Here is a 21,705-nt window from a genome sequence, read left to right as displayed (position 1 = left end):
GCTCCCTCTTGTCTCTCCCTCTTGTCCTCTCTCCCTCTCTTGTCCCCGCTCTCTCTCCCTCTTGTCTCACCCTCTTGTCCTCACTCTCTCCCTCTTGTCCCCGCTCTCTCTCTCCCTCTCTAGCGTGTAACTGTGACCCCATGGGCTCCGTCTCCATGCAGTGTCATGGCAACGGCACCTGCTACTGTCGCCATGGCTTCGTTGGCTACAAGTGTGACAAGTGTGAGCTCAACTATTACCACAACAGAGCCAGCCATCAGTGTGAGGAGTGCCCTGTTTGCTACGGGCTCGTTAATGAGCAGGTGAGCACGCCTGTGTGTGTGTGTGTGTGTGTGTGTGTGTGTGTGTGTGTGTGTGTGTGTGTGTGTGTGTGTGTGTGTGTGTGTGTGTGTGTGTGTGTGTGTGTGTGTGTGTGTGTGTGTGTGTGTGTGTGTGTGTGTGTGTGTGTGTGTGTGTGTGTGTGTGAGAGAGAGAGATAGAGAGAGAGAGAGAGAGAGAGAGAGAGAGAGAGAGAGAGAGAGAGAGAGAGAGAGAGAGAGAGAGTGAGAGAGTGAGAGAGAGAGAGTGAGAGAGTGAGAGAGTGAGAGAGAGAGAGAGAGAGAGAGAGAGAGGCATGATCAATGACTGAAGGAGACATTAAAGAAAGTAGAAGGCAGGACAATGAAGGATTGGGTGAGGAAAGGGGAGAAGGGATAGAGTGTGCAGAGAGAGAGAGAGTAAGAACGATAAGAGAGAGAAAAGAGAGAGAGAAAATATAGAGAAAGAGTGAGAAAAATAGAGGGGGAGAGAAGACAGAGGGAGGCGGGTGAGAGAGAGCGTGGGTTAATAGCATGGGTTTCAGAATTACCTTTTTTTTATGTTGTTTTCACATCAAACTCAAAGGATGAGATCCTGAACTCTGCTCTTATACTTAGCACCACATACAGTACATGTATTGACTAGTATTTCAGTCCATATAACCTTTGTTCAAGTGTCCCTGAGAGAGAGAGAGAGAGAGAGAGAGAGAGAGAGAGAGAGAGAGAGAGAGAGAGAGAGAGAGAGAGAGAGGATGAGGAGGAGAGTTCACGCTCCATGTTTCTAGTCCCTGAAGACTTGTATAAAGACTTGTATAAAGGCTTGTGTAAAGGCTTGTATAAAGACTTGTATAAAGGCTTGTATAAATACTTGTGTAAAGACTTGTGTAAAGACTTGTATAAAGGCTTGTATAAAGACTTGTATAAAGACTTGTATAAAGGTTTGTATAAAGACTTGTATAAAGACTTGTATAAAGACTTGTATAATGACTTGTATAATGACTTGTATAAAGACTTGTTTAAAGACTTGTATAAAGACTTGTATAAAGACTTGTATAAAGGCTTGTATAAAGGCTTGTATAAAGTCTTGTATAAAGACGTGTATAAAGACTTGTATAAAGACTTGTATAAAGACTTGTATAAAGGCTTGTATAAAGACTTGTATAAAGACTTGTATAAAGACTTGTATAAAGACTTGTGTAAAGACTTGTATAAAGGCTTGTATAAAGGCTTGTATAAAGTCTTGTATAAAGACGTGTATAAAGACTTGTATAAAGACTTGTGTAAAGACTTGTGTAAAGACTTGTGTAAAGACTTGTATAAAGGCTTGTATAAAGGCTTGTATAAAGACTTGTATAAAGACTTGTATAAAGGCTTGTATAAAGGCTCATGTAAAGACTTGTATAAAGACTTGTATAAAGACTTGTATAAAGGCTCATGTAAAGGCTTGTGTAAAGACTTGTATAAAGGCTTGTATAAAGATATGTATAAAGACTTGTATAAAGGCTTGTATAAAGACATGTATAAAGACTTGTATAAAGACTTGTATAAAGACTTGTATAAAGGCTTGTATAAAGACTTGTATAAAGACTTGTATAAAGACTTGTATAAAGACTTGTGTAAAGACTTGTATAAAGGCTTGTATAAAGACGTGTATAAAGACTTGTATAAAGACTTGTATAAAGACTTGTATAAAGACTTGTGTAAAGACTTGTGTAAAGACTTGTGTAAAGACTTGTATAAAGGCTTGTATAAAGGCTTGTATAAAGACTTGTATAAAAACTTGTATAAAGGCTTGTATAAAGGCTCATGTAAAGACTTGTATAAAGACTTGTATAAAGACTTGTATAAAGGCTCATGTAAAGGCTTGTGTAAAGACTTGTATAAAGGCTTGTATAAATACTTGTATAAAGGCTTGTATAAAGACTTGTGTAAAGACTTGTATAAAGGCTTGTATAAAGGCTTGTATAAAGACTTGTATAAAGACTTGTATAAAGGCTTGTATAAAGACTTGTATAAAGACTTGTATAAAGGCTTGTATAAAGACTTGTGTAAAGGCTTGTATAAAGGCTTGTATAAAGGCTTGTATAAAGACTTGTATAAAGGCTTGTATAAAGGCTTGTGTAAAGACTTGTATAAAGACTTGTATAAAGGCTTGTATAAAGACTTGTATAAAGGCTTGTGTAAAGGCTTGTATAAAGACTTGTATAAAGACTTATATAAAGGCTTGTATAAAGACTTGTATAAAGGCTTGTATAAAGGCTTGTATAAACACTTGTATAAAGACTTGTATAAAGACTTGTATAACGTCTTGTATAAAGACTTGTATAAAGACTTGTATAAAGGCTTGTATAAATACTTGTATAAAGACTTGTATAAAGGCTTGTATAAAGGCTTGTATAAAGGCTTGTATAAAGACTTGTATAAAGGCTTGTATAAAGGCTTGTATAAAGATTAAAGACTTGTATAAAGGCTTGTATAAAGGCTTGTATAAAGGCTTGTGTAAACACTTGTATAAAGACTTGTGTAAAGACTTGTATAAAGGCTTGTGTAAAGACTTGTGTGAACATTTGTATAAAGACTTGTATAAAGGCTTGTATAAAGGCTTGTGTAAAGACTTGTATAAAGACTTGTATAAAGGCTTGTATAAAGGCTTGTATAAAGACTTGTGTAAAGGCTTGTATAAAGACGTGTATAAAGGCTTGTATAAAGACATGTATAAAGACTTGTATAAAGACTTGTATAAAGACTTGTATAAAGACTTGTATAAAGACTTGTATAAAGGCTTGTATAAAGGCTTGTGTAAAGGCTTGTATAAAGGCTTGTATAAAGGCTTGTATAAAGGCTTGTATAAAGGCTTGTATAAAGGCTTGTATAAAGACTTGTATAAAGGCTTGTATAAAGGCTTGTATAAAGGCTTGTATAAAGACTTGTATAAAGACTTGTATAAAGGCTTGTATAAAGGCTTGTATAAAGGCTTGTATAAAGGCTTGTATAAAGACTTGTATAAAGACTTGTATAAAGGCTTGTATAAAGGCTTGTATAAAGACTTGTATCAAGCCGTGGCTACAGCCATGGTGCGTCGCTGCAGCTTGTTCTAGAAATAACGCGAGACCCTCCCAGCGTTTTGTCACGACGAGCCACGCGGCCCCTTTGTGCTCCTGGATCGCAGGGGGAACAGTGGATGTGCAATGAAATGGAAGCAGACATTTGCCCTAAATGACACCGTGTGATTAGCGGCTACCCGCCCAGATGCTGGCAGGCCCGCTCTGCCCCTGGTCGTGTTCCCCCCCCCCCCCGCCCGCGCCAGTACACCGCTGGGTGCATGTTGTCGGTCCCTGTATGTACCCGTGTTCCTGCCAGAGCGCCTTTGTGTTTTCCGCGCGGAGCGCCGTGTACCTGTGTGCGCGAGGAGCCGCACGCTGTGATTTCCACTGTGTTTGGCGATTCAGAGAACTCCCCGGGCCCCCTGTCCACTGAACACCTGCAATTACTCTCACAGTGCCTCTCGCTCCCTCTGCTCCCTGGCCCCCGTTCACCCTGTTCTCTCTGTCAGGCAGGCAGGCAGGCACACACACACACCCCCATCCTCTGCTGTACACACAGGGAGGTGGAGAGGGAAGGAGAGAGAGGGGGGGAGAGGGGGGGGAGAGAGGGGAGAGAGAGAGAGGGGAGAGAGAGAGAGAGAGAGGGTGGAGAGAGAGGGAAGGAGAGAGAGGAAGGGAGAGGGGAGAGAGAGGGGAGAGAGAGAGAGGGTGGAGAGAGAGGGAAGGAGAGAGAGGAAGGGAGAGGGGGGGAGAGAGAGAGGGGAGAGAGAGAGATGGTGGAGAGAGAGGGAAGGAGAGAGAGGAAGGGAGAGGGGGGAGAGAGAGAGAGGGTGGAGAGAGAGGGAAGGAGAGAGAGGAAGGGAGAGGGGGGAGAGAGAGAGGGGAGAGAGAGAGGGGGGAGAGAGAGGGAAGGAGAGAGAGGAAGGGAGAGGGGGGAGAGAGAGAGGGGAGAGAGAGAGAGGGTGGAGAGAGAGGGAAGGAGAGAGAGGAAGGGAGAGGGGGGAGAGAGAGAGAGAGACATAAACAGAGAGAAACAGGGATAGAGAGAGGGAGAGAGAGACAGCGAGAGAGGGAGAGAGAGAAACAGATAGAGAGAGAGGGAGAGAAAGATAGGTAGAGGGAGAGAGAGAAAGAAAGAGACAGAGAGAGAGAGAGAGAGCGAGAGAGAGGGAGAGAGAGAGAGAGAGGCATGATCAATGACTGAAGGAGACATTAAAGAAAGTAGAAGACAGGACAATGAGTGTTGCACCTTTCTCGCAATGCTCGTTTTAAAGAGTCTTCTGTGAGGGCAGAGACTGCCTTCTTCTTCTTCTCACCGCCCGGTGTTTGTGTACTGATGCTGAGAGTGTATGTTGTACGCGCCATAATAACCGTGATTTTTAGCTCAGGGATGTACTGTGGCGCCAAAATGACAGGGAGGATGCCGGAGAGGATAATGCAGGGGGTGTGTGGGTGTAGTCGCTGCACGCAGAGTCAGGTGCAGGCAGATTACCAATGCCCCCCGATAGTCACCTATAGCATCTCAACAGGGACTCTCTGCAAATACAGGAATCACCTGCTACTAGAGACGGAACCAGAGCCCGTAATCATGTGCCAGGCAGGCAAGCCGCCAGCCCCCCGGTTTGTAAAGTGGCACAATTACAGTGACTGCAGGATTGCTCGTTTAAAGGGCCATTTAAAAGTAAAGGGGCAGCAGCGAATAAGCGGCATTAAACGACAAGGATTTCATTACCTTGTATCTCTTTATAGGGCGTGCGGCCGGCTTCACTTTGGCCTTAGTGATGACAAAATAGAACACATTATCACACGTAAATGGTGCATTTATATAGCGCTGTTATCCAAATCGCTTTACAGTTTTGTTCCTCACATTTTAGCCGCTCATTCACTACCAGCGACTACCAGCTCTACCTCCTGAGCCACTGTCGCCCACATTATATTTGACTATCCTTTTTAGGGTTTGACTATATTTAATTAGATAAATGTATTGTGATTATACAGCACAAGTACAGTACAACGGTAGACCTAGATACCATCGCTGGTGGAAGATTCTTTTTTATAAAATCAACTCAGTAGATCATCCTCCATATGTGTGTGTGGTTTTACAGAGTTTAAACAATGGGAAAGCATTAAACCGATCATCTGTCTAAACCTCATAACTCTATTCGCTCTCAAATCTCTGTTCGTTTCTTTCATCTCCTGAAAAGTTGGGTTTTTGGAGTTACGAGGTTTTCTTCCGCCAGCGTTAGACCTATATATATATTTGACAGAAACTTGATGGATTGGCTGACTTTTCTTCACATCTATTTCAGTTGTGGGCTGTCTTCCAGGGGAAAAACATAATGGACTGTTTTTTGACATTAAGTGTCAAACCATCGATTGCTTCCAGGTGCTTTTAGACAATTGGTCTCTAACTGCAATAGACGTTGCTCCATTTTCCATGTTTTTCTTTTTTTTGCGGCTGTATTGTCCGCGTACATCTGAAGACCAGCCCCTTGACATGATTTAGGAAAGTAATTGATGTACAGTACTGTATTGATTAGATTCAAATGTATTGTCATTATCCAGCACAAGTACAGTACAACAAAAATAAATTTGGCATACAACCAGAGTGCAAATATAACCGTAAAGTGTAATAGTAATGTACAATGTACAGGTGATTAAACTGGGTATAAAATCTATAAATTAGTACTACTGAGTATACTGCTAATCAGATGGATGTACAGAGTATTCATATGTACAGTGATACAGGTATAAAGACACTATGGTAAGTCATACTGGCCAGCGGTAGTAAGAGTAGGTAAGGGATATGTACAGATATAGATATAGTATCTACAGATTTGTAAAAAGAACATTATGTGGATAGATATAGGTAGAATAAATATGTATGCAGTATATACAGCATTATTGTACATGCTATCATACAGGGTTATATGGGTTATATGCAGGTGTATAAGTAGGTATATAGAATAATTATATGCAGGTATATTCAGACAGATATGGATATGTATATAGGCCTATGCCGTAAATATATATATATTATAGTATATACAGCACAGTACATACAGCACTATACGGTATATACAGCACTATTGTACATGTGATCATACAGAGGTATTATATATAGATATTAAATGTTGTAATATTTAAAACAGGCAAAACATAATTCTAAGATAAGATAAGAAAATAGTAAGTAAGAAGGAAAGTGAAAATACAATAATTTGTTTGTTTTTTGTATGTTTGTTCATGTGTATGTTTTATTTTCTTGTTGCCTGTCACAGACCAACGCTCCTACAGTGTGATACGATTAGATTTGATTAGATTATCTTTTATTACAGCGTCATGCACCACCCAGGGCACCCGGTCCATATTGACTTACAAGACAGTATATACAGTATATACCTTCAATGCAATGGTGTGTGACATAACAATCAAACCCTAGTTCAGACGTACAAAGCATCAGCACACAAACACTGTGCTTTACTATTTGTGACAAAGAAAGTACCTTTCCTGAAGTATTTTGTAATCATCAAAGACATGATCAGAGATAGATGACATTTTACTAAAGAGTACAGTAAACATAAAAAAATAAACTATATAAAAATATAATAATATATTTAATATATATAATTAATATATAATATATATAATATAAGAAAATATATATCTTTTTAACTGGGCATATGAGCGGATAGTCACAACACGTATGTGGAATGACACTGTTTGCTATTTCGACAGGCTATAAGCTGGCCCTATGTTTATTTCATTCCTTTTTTCTTCGTTAAATTAAGCTAGCTGGTCAATTGCTGGAGTGCTGCACGTATCCATGGGAGATAACTGAACACGGCCATTTGCGTGAATTACATTATTCTCCGTCACATCAAGCTAACCTCGTGTGCACAGGACTACATTATGCTCATTCAAGCTAGCCTTTTTACCCCCACAATGTCTCAGCTAAGAGGCCTGTTCATGGTTGTTGTTGTTTTGGCATTTGGCCTACGTTTAATGTGTGCCACAGTTATAATTATGTTTTGCTTATGCGGTTGTACCGAGGTTATATTAGTATTTTTTTTGGTTGCTTTCATTTTCATAAGCAAGACTAAATTGTTTGTGTTTATGATTATAAATATATCCATGTATTTAAGGTTTGGTAGAAATACTAACGATTAAAAGAAGGTCAATTGATTTATCTCAAACCCGCCCTCTTTTCTTGATCCTCCAATCACAACCGTCGCTTCCCTTTGACAAAGTTGTGAAGCAACAGTTGTGATTGGAGGATGGAGAAAAGAGGGCAGGGGGTTTAAAACAGGTCAATTATCCTTACTGAGCAAATCAATGAGTACAAAACGTTCAATAACTGGATATGGTTTTAACTATATGTGTTAAGAGCAAAATCGACTGGAAAATTGTTGTGTATCCTGATGTTGTTTAGATTCAGTTATTCATTGCTTTTCCCTCAATACAGTACATATTGTTTTCCAACTGATGGTATTCCTGTCTATACCCAGTACTGTATGGTCAATCCCCTTCCCAGTGGTTGAATAAATACATACAGATATGGACGCATGGATGTTGTCCGCTGGTGTTGTTTCTTTGTTCTTATCCTGCGTCGCAGTCACGCTAGGATCATGGGAATTTTGTGTTCTCACCGACAGTCTCAATGCCAAATCCTGTTGTTGTTGTTGTTGTTGTTGTTGCAGGCGGAGAAGCTGAGGGCTCGACTGCAGGATTTGGAGAAGCTCTTGGCCCGATTCGATTGCCGAGGCAGATCCGGGCGCCAGTATCGCACGGCGCTGGAGTACCGCGCGGGCGACCGCCCCGAGCGAGAAGACCACCAGGGGGAGGACACCCTGCCCAACGCGCTGGAAGACTTCCTGGCCATGCAAGGTAACGTAACGTCGTTCCCCCTCGACCAATCGGATCAGTCCGTCCGTCGTTGGTAAAATGGACTGCATTTTGTATAGCAGCTTTTATCTAAAACTAGGGATGCTCGATATTGGCTTTTTTATCGATACCGATATACCGATATTGTCCAACTCTTAATTTCCGATACCGATATCAACCGATATCAACCGATACCGATATATGCAGGGTTCCCCCCCCCCCCCCAAAAAACGGAATAATTTCAGGTAATTAACATTACATATCTCTTGTTGTGGAATTAACACAACATTATGCATACTTTTGACAATAAATAAAATCAGAATTTGTTCTTACTTGCTTGCCTGGGTAAATAAAGGTTCTAGAAATGTAAAAAAAATGTAATTAAAATTAAATTAAAACCGATACCAATATTTTCCGATATCACATTTTAATGCCGATATCGACCGATAATATCGGTAGGCCGCTAATATCGGACATCCCTATCCAAAACGCTTTACAACTTATGCCTCACGTTCACCCGTTTATTCACACGTGCGACAGTGGCTCAGGCGGTCGTCTGCTAGCCCGGAAGGTTCCTGGTTCAATTCCCGCTCCTCCCGCTCCCCCTTGAGCAAGACACTTGGCACCTTGCATGGTCGCGAACGTGTGAGTGAATAGGTGAATGTGAGGATCAAAATTGTAAAGCACTTTGGATAAAAGCCGCTGCGATATAAAATGCACCATTTACACCGATAGCAGAGGAAACCATGCCAACCCCGCTCACCGCGGAGCAGTCAGGTGTTAATCAGACGACTGCTCTTCCAGTCCTGAGCCACCATCGCCCCCGCGTAGCCCTTCTAGTCACAACATCTAAGAAGCCGTTCAGCTGCCTGTTGCTATGTAACATCACTAAGCAGTTCGAGTTCACGTGTCAGTGCAGCTGCCTTTTCCTGGCATCGCTGCTCAAGGTAAATGGTAAATGGCTGCATTTATATAATTTTGTGCTTTTATCCAAAGCGCTTTACAATTTGTTCCTCACATTTTTACCCATTCACACACCGATGGGCGGAGGCGACCATGCAAGGTGCCGACCTGCTCATCGGGAGCAGTTAGGGGTTAAGTGTCTTTGCTCAAGGACACTCTGACACGCTGCCCCCCGGGAGGAGCGGGAATCGAACCCGGGAACCGCCGGATTACCAGGCGACTGCTCTACCTCCTGAGCCACTGTCGCCCCCAACAGCCCACCACATGTCGCTCATGCCGGTAAATAAATAAATAGATTTAATTTATATAGCACACTTTAAACTCGGTGAGCTCTCAAGGTGCTTCACAGCAGAAGGAAAATTTAATTAAATTAAAATAAAAGGTTTAAAACAAGAAAACATTCAAATGAATAAAATAAAAAGATAAGAATAAAAAGGTTTAAAAAATTAAAACATTTAAAATGAATAAAATAAAATAAAATAAAAAACAAAACATAGGAGCAGATAATAATAAAAGTGGAAGGCAGAGTAAAATACGATGGAAGGCAGATCGATTGATTGAACATTTTATTAACAGATTGCAGAATGGGTACAATACAGTACGGCTCAATACACACAATTGTTAAGGGGATGCAGACCAGAGAAAGACTTTCGTCTTGTTTACATCAGGGTCCCCCATTTTCAATTCATCATAAAATGATGAACGATGAACTGCCCTCCCCAGACTCATCTCCAAATTAGCCTACTAGTCCGTGTCCTTCTGGTCCTTGGTACAGACACGACACCGAGCCGATAAATCAGGAAACCAAACAGAACATTTAAAAATAATAATAATAATAATAATAATAAAGTGTCCCATTACTACAACACAACGCTGATATATCCTCATTACGTTAAGAGGGGACATGCCTTACATGGCTCAACGACACGGGCCAAATGGAGACGAATCATAACAATATAGAACAAGGCGCCATGTGACCAACTTAATCCCTATTTGTGTGACAGGCAGTGCCTCCCTAATCCCCGGTTCATTATAATTATAGTAGCAATCAGGATAATGGCTGCCCAACCCGCCCCCTCCCACACACACACACGCACACACACACGCGCGTGCGTGGCAATGTGTCGCTCGCTAGCATGTGTTGGGTTAACGGCCCCCCCTCTGCACCACACTGGGTGGTCGAGTAACAATGGGGAGGGGCTGGCTCACTGTGTGAAGGCACTGATGAAGAGAAGCACACACACACACACACAGACACACACACAGACAGATACACACAGACACACACAGACACACACACACACACACACACACACACACACACACACAGACACACACACACACACACACACAGACACACACACATACACACACAGACACACAGACAGACAGACACAGACAGACACACACACACAGACAGAGACACACAGACACACAGACACACTCTATCTCTCTCTCCCTCTCTCTCTCCCCATCTTTCTCTCCCTATCGCTCTCATTTTCTGCATTAGCCCTCTCTCTCTCTCTCTCTCTCTCTCTCTCTCCCTCCCTCTCTCCCTCCCTCTCTCTCTCTCCCTCTCTCTCTCCCCATCTTTCTCTCCCTATCGCTCTCATTTTCTGCATTAGCCCTCTCTCTCTCTCTCTCTCTCTCTCTCTCTCTCTCTCTCTCTCTCTCTCTCTCTCTCTCTCTCTCTCTCAATTCAATTTTCAATTCAAATGGGCTTTATTGACATGGGAAACATACGTTTACATTGTCAAAACAAAACAAAACAATCAAACAGAGAAAACAAAAGAAATCAGTACATTACAGACGGAATTTCTTGTACAGTCTTTATGGTGGTTGTATTCCGCTGGATGTCCTTTTCTTGTCACAGCAGCTCACAAATCTGGCTGCTGTGTTTGCACATTCTTGTATTTCTCCCAGTAGGTATGGAGTTTTGAGTTATTGTCCATGTTTTCAAAGTCTCTTTGGGTGTTTGCAATTTGTGGGAAGTATATGTCTCTGATATCTTGGTATAGTGGGCAGGTTGTTAAGAAGTGGAGCTCGGTTTCCACCTCTTCTTGTGTGCAGTGGGTGCACAGTCTGTCTTCTCTTGGGAGCCAGGTCTGCCTATGGCGGCCTTTCTCAATGGCTAGGCTGTGCTTGCTGAGTCTGTACCTAGTCAAGGAACTTCTTAGTTTTGGGTCAGTCACAGTGCTCAGGTATTCTGCCACTGTGTACTCTCTGTTTAGGGCCAAATAGCATTTCAATTTGCTCTGGTTTTGGGTTGTTTCTTTCCAATGTGTCAAATAGTTTTCTTATCATTTGGTTTAGTCCAGTGTGGTTTCTGTCTGGTGGCTCTGCTTGTGTTTGTGAGCAGAGTCCCAGAACCATCTGGCTGAGTGGGCATCTATCGAGGGTCTCTCTGTGGGTGAGGGCTATGTTGTGGAGTGTGTCTGGGTCGCTTTCTCTCTCTCTCTCTCTCTCTCTCTCTCTCTCTCTCTCTCTCTCTCTCTCTCTCTCTCTCTCTTATTCTGCATCACAGTCTCGCTGACAGGCAAGGTAATGACCCCTTCCCTCGCAAAGGGAAACAACCCAAACGGTTCAACCCAGATGCCGCATACAAACATATTGTACCTCCCAAGTCAGAGCGGGCGATGCAGCCGGTTAGAACCGGCTCAGAGAGGCTCAGCGGAGGTTTCCAAACAAACGTAGCATAACAGTTTCAATCCATTTCACGTCATGTTAATTTGATAGGGACACAGAGAATTGCACGACAGTTATCCAGCTCTGTGCATCACAGCATTTATAGCTCGTTTTCCAATGCCTGTCCCTAGAAGGGCTTTTAAAAGATAACATGTTCACAGACAAGAGTTAAACTATGTAGTAGTGTACATTTTGTTGACCTTATAGAAACAGTAGTATGGCTTACCAGTATACACATACATATACATATACATACATACCTCCCCACCCCCACGCCTGCACATGACGACATTGTTGATTGGCTTTTAAAAATTCCTTCAGTTTAATTGGTCTGTTTTGAGTTCAGTAGGCAGAGCGCATTCCATGCGTTTCAATCCCTTTATAGAAAAACACATCTGGTCAAAGGAGGTTTGTACGATACTTTATGGTTCCCCGCAGTGGTACCCCTAGCGGACAATCCAATTCCCTCCATGCCATTACATGTTTGTCAAATTTCACCTAAGGGTCCAACGTTAGATCTAGATATTTAACCTCAGAAACGTGAATGATTGGCTGACTGTTGATCTTAACATCTATTTCAGTCAAGGGCTTAGGTTTGATTTCAACACACTGAGCGGGGGGTTGGGGGGTCTTTCAGGAAATGTTTTGCATCAAACACTTCATTCCCTGCATTCTGGCTTTTATGCACAAATTCGTCCCGCTGAGACAAATATAGTGGAATGTAATACAGTAAGGCTCTCGGGCGTTCTGCATTGCTTTCAAATATTTATTCTCCTGTGTTGTTTCTGCACATTCAAAACATATCACAACAGATGGTAGAGTGAGATGGTATGGTCCTGTAGGGGGTGTCTGAAATTGTTGGGTTAATATATCCCCCTTATTTTTTACCTCTTTGGGGAGGGGGGGGGTGGGTTGCCTTTCATATTAGCTATATTTTTTGAGGAGAACAAATTGACCTCTTCTCAATTGAGGGGGACATGTCCCCTGCAACCCCCCCCCCTATAAACTACGCCTAGTGTTTCAGTCGATGTGGGCCGTCTGCCAGAGGAAAAACATAATGGGCTGTTTTTTGACATTAAGTGTCAAACACAAGTTTTCAAGCCAACAGTCTATTGCTTCCAGGTGCTTTTGGACAATCGGTCTGTAACTGCAATAGTTGTTTTTCCATACTCGTACTACATGGCTGTATCTTCCACGTACATCTTAAGACCGGCCCCTTGACATGATTTAGGAAGGTCATTTGTGCATAGACTAAAGGAGTATCGGTCCTAGTACTGATCCCTGTGGGATTCCTCTTTTACTCTTTAAAAAACTGGATTTTATTTGTATTGTTGTTGATGACACATTCCCGGTTCAGAAGGTATGATTCAAACCGTGACAGGGTTTTTCTTCCAGAAAAGCTGTACTGTATTTGGAAAGTTTGCGGGTATGAAAGCTATGATTTACGGTATTGAATGTTTTTTTTTAAGCTGCAGGAAGACTCCCACCAAGTTCCCTTTGTCAATGTATGATTTGATTATTTTCAAGATTTCAGTCTGAACCCAAATTACAACGGGTGCAGGTAATTATACTAGGTAGTTCTGTAGTTGCACTGGGCACAACCTTTCTCAAAACCTTGGCAGGAGGATGCTGATTGGCAGATTATTTGTTAGATTGTGGTAAAAAAAAAAAAAAGAGGCTACAGTCTAAACATCTGGACACGAGCCAAAGCGGATCGGATTTGTCTAACTACAAACAGATGCACAGAACGACACACTCTACTACAGCTGTGGAACTTTTGAACTCACGTCGTGGTGAAACTTAACCGTCTGGCTACAAAGCAGTTGGCAGCGCAGCCTGAATAACATTACGGGCGAAACGGCGCATGAAAGACACGCCTGTGCGGCATCTAACCGGCTTCATTTGCATTGTTGCTCTTTGTTCTTGCAGAGGCGCGGGAAGCCTTCATAAAGCAATTCTCCATGCTTGAAATGTCTACACACACACTGGCAGCCCAGCTGTACGGCGTTACCTCCGCTTTGAACTGCAGCGTCAGCGTGGCGGAGGAGGAGGAGGAGGAGGAGGAGGAGAGGAAGAGGACAGACGGGGGGAGCCGGCGTGTGTGCCAGACGCTCTCGGAGTCGGTGTTCGTGGTGAGAACCGCTCAGACGCAACTGAAGCGGGCGACCCTGGATCTGGACAACATGGTGAGCGAATCAAACGTCCTCTGATCCTGATAATAATCGCCCCGCTTGCCCTCCTCCCTCCCCGACTGCTCCCATTAGGGTAACATGAATATCTAGCATATTCTAGCTGAATGGTAAAGTATTTAGGTCAAACATGTTTTTGATGTCACTGAAAATATATATATTTTTTTTAATCTGTGGTAAAGCCAATATTCATTTAAATAGCATATTCCACCTCTGTGAGATGGTCTACAACATAAAAAAATTATAGTTTGTTACAGTAACTGCCTGTAATCACTCGACCGGCTATAAATCCATTATAATCGATCATGGAAAACGGCCTTTTGAGCTCAGATGATTGTAAGCAGAGCTTTGGCCGCATTGAATTCCTAATAGATGACGGCGCACCCATCGCCTTTTTTGGTTAAAAACCCAAAAGTCTGAAACAGAAAGAATAATCTGATTCCACGCGGTTATAGTCGAGACTTGGGGCGACATTTTGGCGCAAACACCTTGTTGTTGGCTCCTATTTACGGGAAGTAGCCATTTGAATGACTCATTTCTCCAACAAATCATCAACCGTTCTACCAGTTGAATGTATCATCTGGGACTTTGGCTTTTTGTGAGGGAAGTGGCCAGAAAACTGAAGGAGGCAAAATTGCGTTCTGAATAGCATCGTGGGCTGAGCTCCCATTTGATTACATTATGGTAGAATATAGGGCTGGGTTAAAAAAAATCGATTTCCCAATTCTGAATTGATCTTCATTTGAATTAGCGATTATGTAAGGGATAATGTATGGCTACGAGGTCATTGTCGCAAAATAATTGACCGACACAGAGTTTAAAATACCGAGCCGCCTCGCCGAGTGTTTTAAACGTAGTGAAGGTCAATTATTTTGCGACAATGACCGAGTATAGCTATACATTATCCCGCTTATTACATGGCTAACTTACTAACAATATACCTAATTCATTTGACAAATCGCAGTTGTTCTGTGGCTCTGTCAGCCCAAATAAAGTGATTATTATTATCGCGGGCAGCCTTCTGGCTCCGCTGTGTTCTGGCTCCGCTCGTCGCTCCGCCCCCCGTCATCGCCGGCAGCAGAACACTGTCTAATTGCACTGAAACAGTGTGTGTCAGTGGGCTTGATTGCCAACAGCTGCGCACTGCGGTCATTATTGAAAAAACAGCGGTCATTATTGAAAAATAATGACCGCAGTCGGGGGGCTATTGACCAATCACAAGCAAGCATTTCGGCGAATGTGAAAATAAGTAATAAGAATCGTTATTACATGGCGTTTTCACATTCGCCGAAATGCTTGGTATTTTAAACTCCGTGTCGGTCAATTATTTTGCGACAATGACCTCGTAGCCATACATTATCCCTTACATATACATCTTAAAATGGACTCGTTATGCCAATTCCCTTCCTGGTCGCTGCACGCATTGCCCCACTGTCGGTCTGGGGAGGGTGTAGACCAGGGGTCGGCAATTAAGTTTGGCCTCGGGATAGGCATTTTCCATTGGTTCTCCGAGCCCACGTGACCATTTCTAGCATTTCCATTGGCTATAGTGACAGACATAGATAACGATTGTGGAAATACAACAAATCTACGAAACCACTTACTGAGACATCACCCAGACGTGACATAATTAACTGCTTGAGAGTCAATTCTTAATGTAAACATTGATATGTTTAACAATGCAACATGTTAGAGGATTCCTTGAACCATTTAAATTTTATAACATTGAATCAATTCGATTCAATCAATTCGGGACCTTGTGAATCGGAATCTATAATTTAAACGGAAATCGAATCGATTCGGGACCTTGTGAATCGGAATCTAATCGTTTGATTTCGTGGGAAATCAATGGCGATACCCAGCCCTAGTAGAACATGTCACCTCCCTATAGTTAGTTAGCCAAGCTAGACATCCTCAAGTTCAAGTTCAAGTTTGTTTATTAATTGTCACAATAAAATACACGTACTTTACCGTGAAATGCTTGGTTCTGTATGAGCCCCTGAAGTAAGTAAGAAAGTAAGTAAAAAGTAAGTAAGTAAAGAGGAATATACAATATACATATACAATATACAGTACAATATACAATCTAAAGTACAACCTAGGTACAATCTAAGTACAGTGAGTAAAGATTTGTAAACAGTGAGGTACAATGCAGAAAATTAGGTACAAAACGTTAAGGTAATGTGCAAATTCAAATGAGTCATGATGAATGTAGTGCAAATCTCTTTAATAATAGATAAATATAATGTAGTGTTAAAGTGTCTAAAGTGAGTGTTAAGGTGAGTGTTTGTTTAAGAGTGAGTGTGTGCATGTGGATGTGTGTGCAATGAGTGTAGATGATGGGTTGTTACATGGAGTCATTGATCATCCTGATGGCCTGGGGATAGAAGCTCCTTCTGAGTCTCTCTCTGTACTGGCCATGAGACTCCGGTAGTGCTTGCCTGACCGCAGCAGTTCAAAGAGCCTCTTCCTCTTTACATAGCTTTTTCTCTTAATTAACCAACCAACGGTTGTGTGTGTTAGCTACAGCGTGGATAGCTCAGCTGTCACATCTATTGGCTCTAGTTCACATAACCTCCATAAAATGAATTCAAAGCGCTTTACAATTTCAGTTCCTCACATTCACACATTCACACACACCGATGGCGAAGGCAACCGTGCAAGGTGCCAACCTGCTCGTCGGGAGCAATTAGGGGTTAAGTGTCTTGCTCAAGTACACTTCGACACGCTGCCCGGGAGGAGTGGGAATCAAACCGGGAACGTTCCGACTACCAGACGACTCCTCTACTTCCTGAGCCACTGTCCATAGACAGTCCATAGATGTGGCAATCCATCCGGCCCCCTCCCCTGGTTCAAAAGCTCCTATACTTTATAAAGAATCAAATAAAAACATTGCATCAGATTTAAACTATGAATAAAACAAATAAGAAAGATGTAACTTTGTGTATTTCCTAGAGGCTGAGAGGCTGTTATTTCGTCTGCTTGATCTAGCTCCCAGGGGAGACGGCCATTCCGCCACAGTGAGGTCCCGACTAAGATATTCACTAAAGGAAATAATGATTTACTTGTGTAAATTTCACCGTTTCACCCCTTTTTTTGTGCCGTGGAACAGCCGCCTCCCCGGGGAACTGCTGTAGATCAAGCAAATGGGATAACAAGTGTCCCGGAAAGGAGACTTCTAGATGCCAAGAAACATTTCAAGCTGAACCAATATTTTTTTTTTTGTTGCTAAATATCATACAGTCTCCGTGGTAACGTATAGGAGCTTTTGAACCAGGGAAAGGGGCCAAATGGAGTTACTACTGTGGTCTGTTCCAGTTGCCTTGGAGTTTGTACTGTAGATGCTGCCTGCCTCGTGACATCACGTCACCTAAGCAACTATTCTCAAGCATAATTGGCCAGTTTTATCCGCTTTTATCCAAAGCACTTTACAACTTATGCCTTACATTCATCCATTCACTCACACACAGACAGTGGAGGCGACCATGCAAGGTGCCAACCTGCTCATCGGGAGCAGTTAGGAGGTTAAGTGTCTTGCTCCAGATCGACAGAATCGAACCGAGAACCTTCTGATTACCAGACGACCGTCATTGCAATTATAACGTAGGCAGCGATGCCAGGGAGACACAGGCAGGTCCACGCGAGTGTTTAGAAAATCGGAAAAAAAGAAAAAAGGATCTAAAAACGAGATATCTCGTGTTTGGCGCTCAACGGTTGGATTTGAAACACAAGAAATCTCGTGTTTGGCGCAGAATGAGTTAAGCTGAATTATATTTTAATAATTTTTAAATAACAAGATCAAATTAAATATCTCCTAACCTCTGATTGGCAAAAAAACAACAAAAACATCTGGACTTCTCTGAAAAGTGCCTTTTTTTTAAGGGAAGTCCTGTGGGAGGAGAGGGGGGGGGGGTCTTGTTTGTTGCTTGATATGTCCTCCTGTGTGTTGTTATGTGTTGTTTCCTAGGGCTGTCAAGTTTAATCGATTGATAGCCCTAGTTGTTACCGGTTATGTATATGATTTAATGAAATAATATATTAAAAAAGATGTGATCAAAAAAAAAAAAAAAAAAAACATCTGATTGGTTGCAGGGAGCTGTTGTTCTTGGCCAATAAGATGGGCTTTATTGTATTATATATATTTTATGATTCAGCTTAAAGCCGCTGGTGCCTCTGTGGGAGCGTGTGGAAAGCCTTCGTTGGCCACGCAGGGGCTCCGAAAAGCCACGCAGAGCCCGCTCTCCTCCCGCCCGGGCGGGCGGGTGATGAACTCAAATCTCGCTCGCTCCTCCGAAGTCGCCCCGGCGCAGCTTTAATACACATCAATGAATAACTTGCCCTTGAAATCTGGGTCATAAATGTTTACTCATATCGCTCAAACTTTACAGCGCCATAAAACACGCCGACGTTCCGTGATTGATCCCTCGCCGCAGATGGATCTCTCCACAGTGTAGCTCCTCTGTGTATAGATTGGCACAAACATCATCCCTAAAGCAGAACCGCATTTCTCATCCACCCCCTCCTCCTCCCTCTGAGTTGATATAGCTCCCGTCTGTAAAACAGAAGAGAGAGAGAGAGAGAGGGAGAGAGAGAGAGAGAGAGAGAGTGAGAGAATATACAATTTTGTCAACTCTCAAATAAACGATTTGTTCTGCACCTAGCCGTTCCGGGCCTCGCTCCATCTTACCACGCCGCTTGCGGCGGCTTCAAATCTATTATAGATATTGCTGCCATGTTATTTGGTTTTGAGGAAATGAGAGAACTTATTTTGCCATGTTGTGTGTGTGCGCGTGTTTGTCTGTGTGTGTGTGTGTGTGTGTGTGTGTGTGTGTGTGTGTGTGTGTGTGTGTGTGTGTGTGTGTGTGTGTGTGTGTGTGTGTGTGTGTGTGTGTGTGTGTGTGTGTGTGTGTGTGTGTGTGTGTGTGTGTGTGTGTGTAGTCGCTCAGACACACATCCCTTGCCCTTATCGCCTGGACGAGCCTGGAGCCAAGAGCGTTGCAATTCCACGTTAATAAGCGGAGCCGCCCGCGACCAAATAACAAGAATGTCACACATGTTGATTCAATTTTCCATTAAAACATTTTTTTTATTTGCACTTTCTCAAATTAAATGTCACTCTGCGAAATAGTCTACATTTATCTCCTGTCGCCTAAGAACTGGAACTGTATGTAAGACGATTATAGGGGATTTTGAGGAACTGTTTTCTAGGCGTCCTGGTCCTGGCCTTTGAACCTTATAGACCACTGCACTTCCGCGTTACATTGAGCTACAGATCCACTGAAAAATCAAACCTCTACTGCACCTCTACCACTCCTCCACCACTCCACTCCAAACTGATTTTGTGACTCCTATTGTTCTGGACCGGGCCAGATTTCACACCTCCACTGCCTCCCACAGGCTGGGGAGATTTTCATCTTAAATTTGTATTCGTCCCAAACGCCCCCAGCTCTATCCGATTCCTTCGCTTTTTTCACTGTTTACTTATCATGCATTGCAACACTAATATATATGGGCAGTACCCCAAGTCAGACTGCCCCGAACCCACTTATTAAAATGATCTTGGTGGTCTGAGGGCAGTAGCCCCCGACCCCCTCTCTGGGAGAGCACTTGAGTCAAGTACCCTCCCTTTGTTCTCTTGGGGGTCAGCTCAGTCACCCCCGAAATATAACACCCGAGTGTAGTTCTACAGTGGTAGAGGGGTGGTACAGGAGCAGTAGAAGGGAACTGAGGCGGCGGTTACACCTTTCGTTTCATTTTCGTTTCATTGTCATATGAGTTTCGCCACAACGTCGCAGCCTCGAGTCACACTTTCGTTTTTGTCACCTGGGCACAGTGATGTAGTACACTGCCAAAGCAGTAGGTGGCAGTAGGTGGCGAACATGAAGGCAATTTCAACCAATCATAACTTGAATGTGCCAATACACTTCCTGGAAGCTCCAGCAAAGAAAATGTCAACAAGGCAGGCGCCTATGGGCGCCACCATCTTGCCTATTTACTCAATGCAGCAATTCTTTTTCAGCAAAGCCTAATAAAAGTGCAATAAACAAAACGGATACATTCACTGTGTGTTCTGCCTGTCATTTGTTGATGAAACAAAACTAACATCAACACAAGTGACCACCAAGAGCGGATAGTTTAGTCTAAAAAAAGATCGGTAGCTACAGTTAGCTGCATGCTAACGTCAATGGAATATGCCATTATAACAATATAGCATTGTGGCTAGAAGCTAACGTTAGCTCACGCTAGTTAGCCAGCACCAAACTGATGATATCGGGAGCTATCAATAGTTAGATAACATTAGAGACAACGCTGTGTGTATTAAACAAAGGTGAATAGATGACTGGGCCTTTTTGTTTAATGCTTGTTAAGTTGAAAGAGGAGCTTTGAGCTAACAGGGTCTGATAGCTAACGCTAGCTCATGTTAGCCAGTGGTAATGCTAGCAGAATGAATGGATGTAAACTTTATTTAACATATTGCATAATGGGTACAATACAATACGGCTCAATACAAACAATTGTTAAGGGAATGCAGACTGTTGTAGCTTGGACTGGGGTCCTTATAAGAATAACTTGACAACACATGGTAGCTGCAGCTATTTGGGACACAGGGACACGGAGCTGGGAGCTCTGTCCCAAACACACACACACACCCACACACACAAACTCTGTTGTCACCGGAGGGCACGCAGATGGTATCTACTGCGCATGGGCGTTTTCGCAACAACGGCTCCATGCAGACTACACGGCTGTTGTCGGCGCGTTTTTTAGGGGTTCTCCAAAACGCAAACACAATTTAGCGTTTCAGCCGCATCCACCAAAAAACGCATTTCTGTGTAAAAGGGACATGAAACGTATTCAAAAACGTATAAAAACGAGCACAAAAATACTGTGTGTAACTCCCGCCTGAATCTCGAGTGCTGCATCTGTATAGTCACTTTTCCGCACCTACTCCCGAACGCCGCATGCCTAGATCTCTGGACAATCCAGAGAGACTCCGTGGGCAATCTGCACATGCGGAGTTCGGGAATAGGTGCGGAAAAGTGACTATAGCTCTGCCGAGAAAGTGCCAATCGACTTTGGGATTGGTCTCTCCGTGTTCAGGAGACTCAGGCGTATATAAAAGTCTATTGGATCATGTCTCCTGCACCCCCACAGCCGTAACTACAAGTACAACCACTTAATGTCAAGGCTCTCATCCACATTCATTCATTTTCTCCCATGATTTCAGAATACCAGGAAGTGTTGCGGTGGTCTATTGTTTAAAGGGGCAGTTCACCCGACATTCCAATCTGGAGGAACCCTGAGAACCAACCAACCAGTCATTTGAACGTGTAGAATAAGTTCCAAGATTCCATTCAAACAGTGTTGTGATGTAAGGGGGAAGTTTACCAATAAGGGCTTTCAAAATAAACGCATACCAATGATAGTTTCGCCTTTCAACCATGCAGAGAAGGCCATCCCACCTTTTCATGACGGACAGAGTGGTGGGTATCATACTGTATCTGTCACCAGTAATACATCTGAGGGCAGAATGATGGACAAGAGCCAAGAGCGTTGCAATTCCACGTTAATAAGCGGAGCCGCCCGCGACCAAATAACAAGAATGTCACACATGTTGATTCAATTTTCCATTAAAACATTTTTTTT

General features: G+C 42.8%; 1 protein-coding gene across 1 annotated transcript in view; it reads left to right on the top strand.

Annotated features, from left to right (window-relative positions):
* The window catches only part of lamc3 (laminin, gamma 3), a 183,066-nt gene that overhangs the window by 135,910 nt on the left and 25,451 nt on the right, over positions 1-21,705 (top strand). Inside the window, 3 exon segments of the mRNA XM_084324803.1 lie at positions 124-302; positions 8,038-8,224; positions 13,799-14,055. Coding sequence (XP_084180929.1) covers positions 124-302; positions 8,038-8,224; positions 13,799-14,055 — 623 coding nt within the window.

Source organism: Notolepis coatsorum (genome assembly GCF_963971535.1).
Source record: "Notolepis coatsorum genome assembly, chromosome: 11".
In the NCBI taxonomy this organism is placed as follows: domain Eukaryota; kingdom Metazoa; phylum Chordata; class Actinopteri; order Aulopiformes; family Paralepididae; genus Notolepis; species Notolepis coatsorum.
This window is presented reverse-complemented; position numbering and strand designations above follow the sequence as displayed.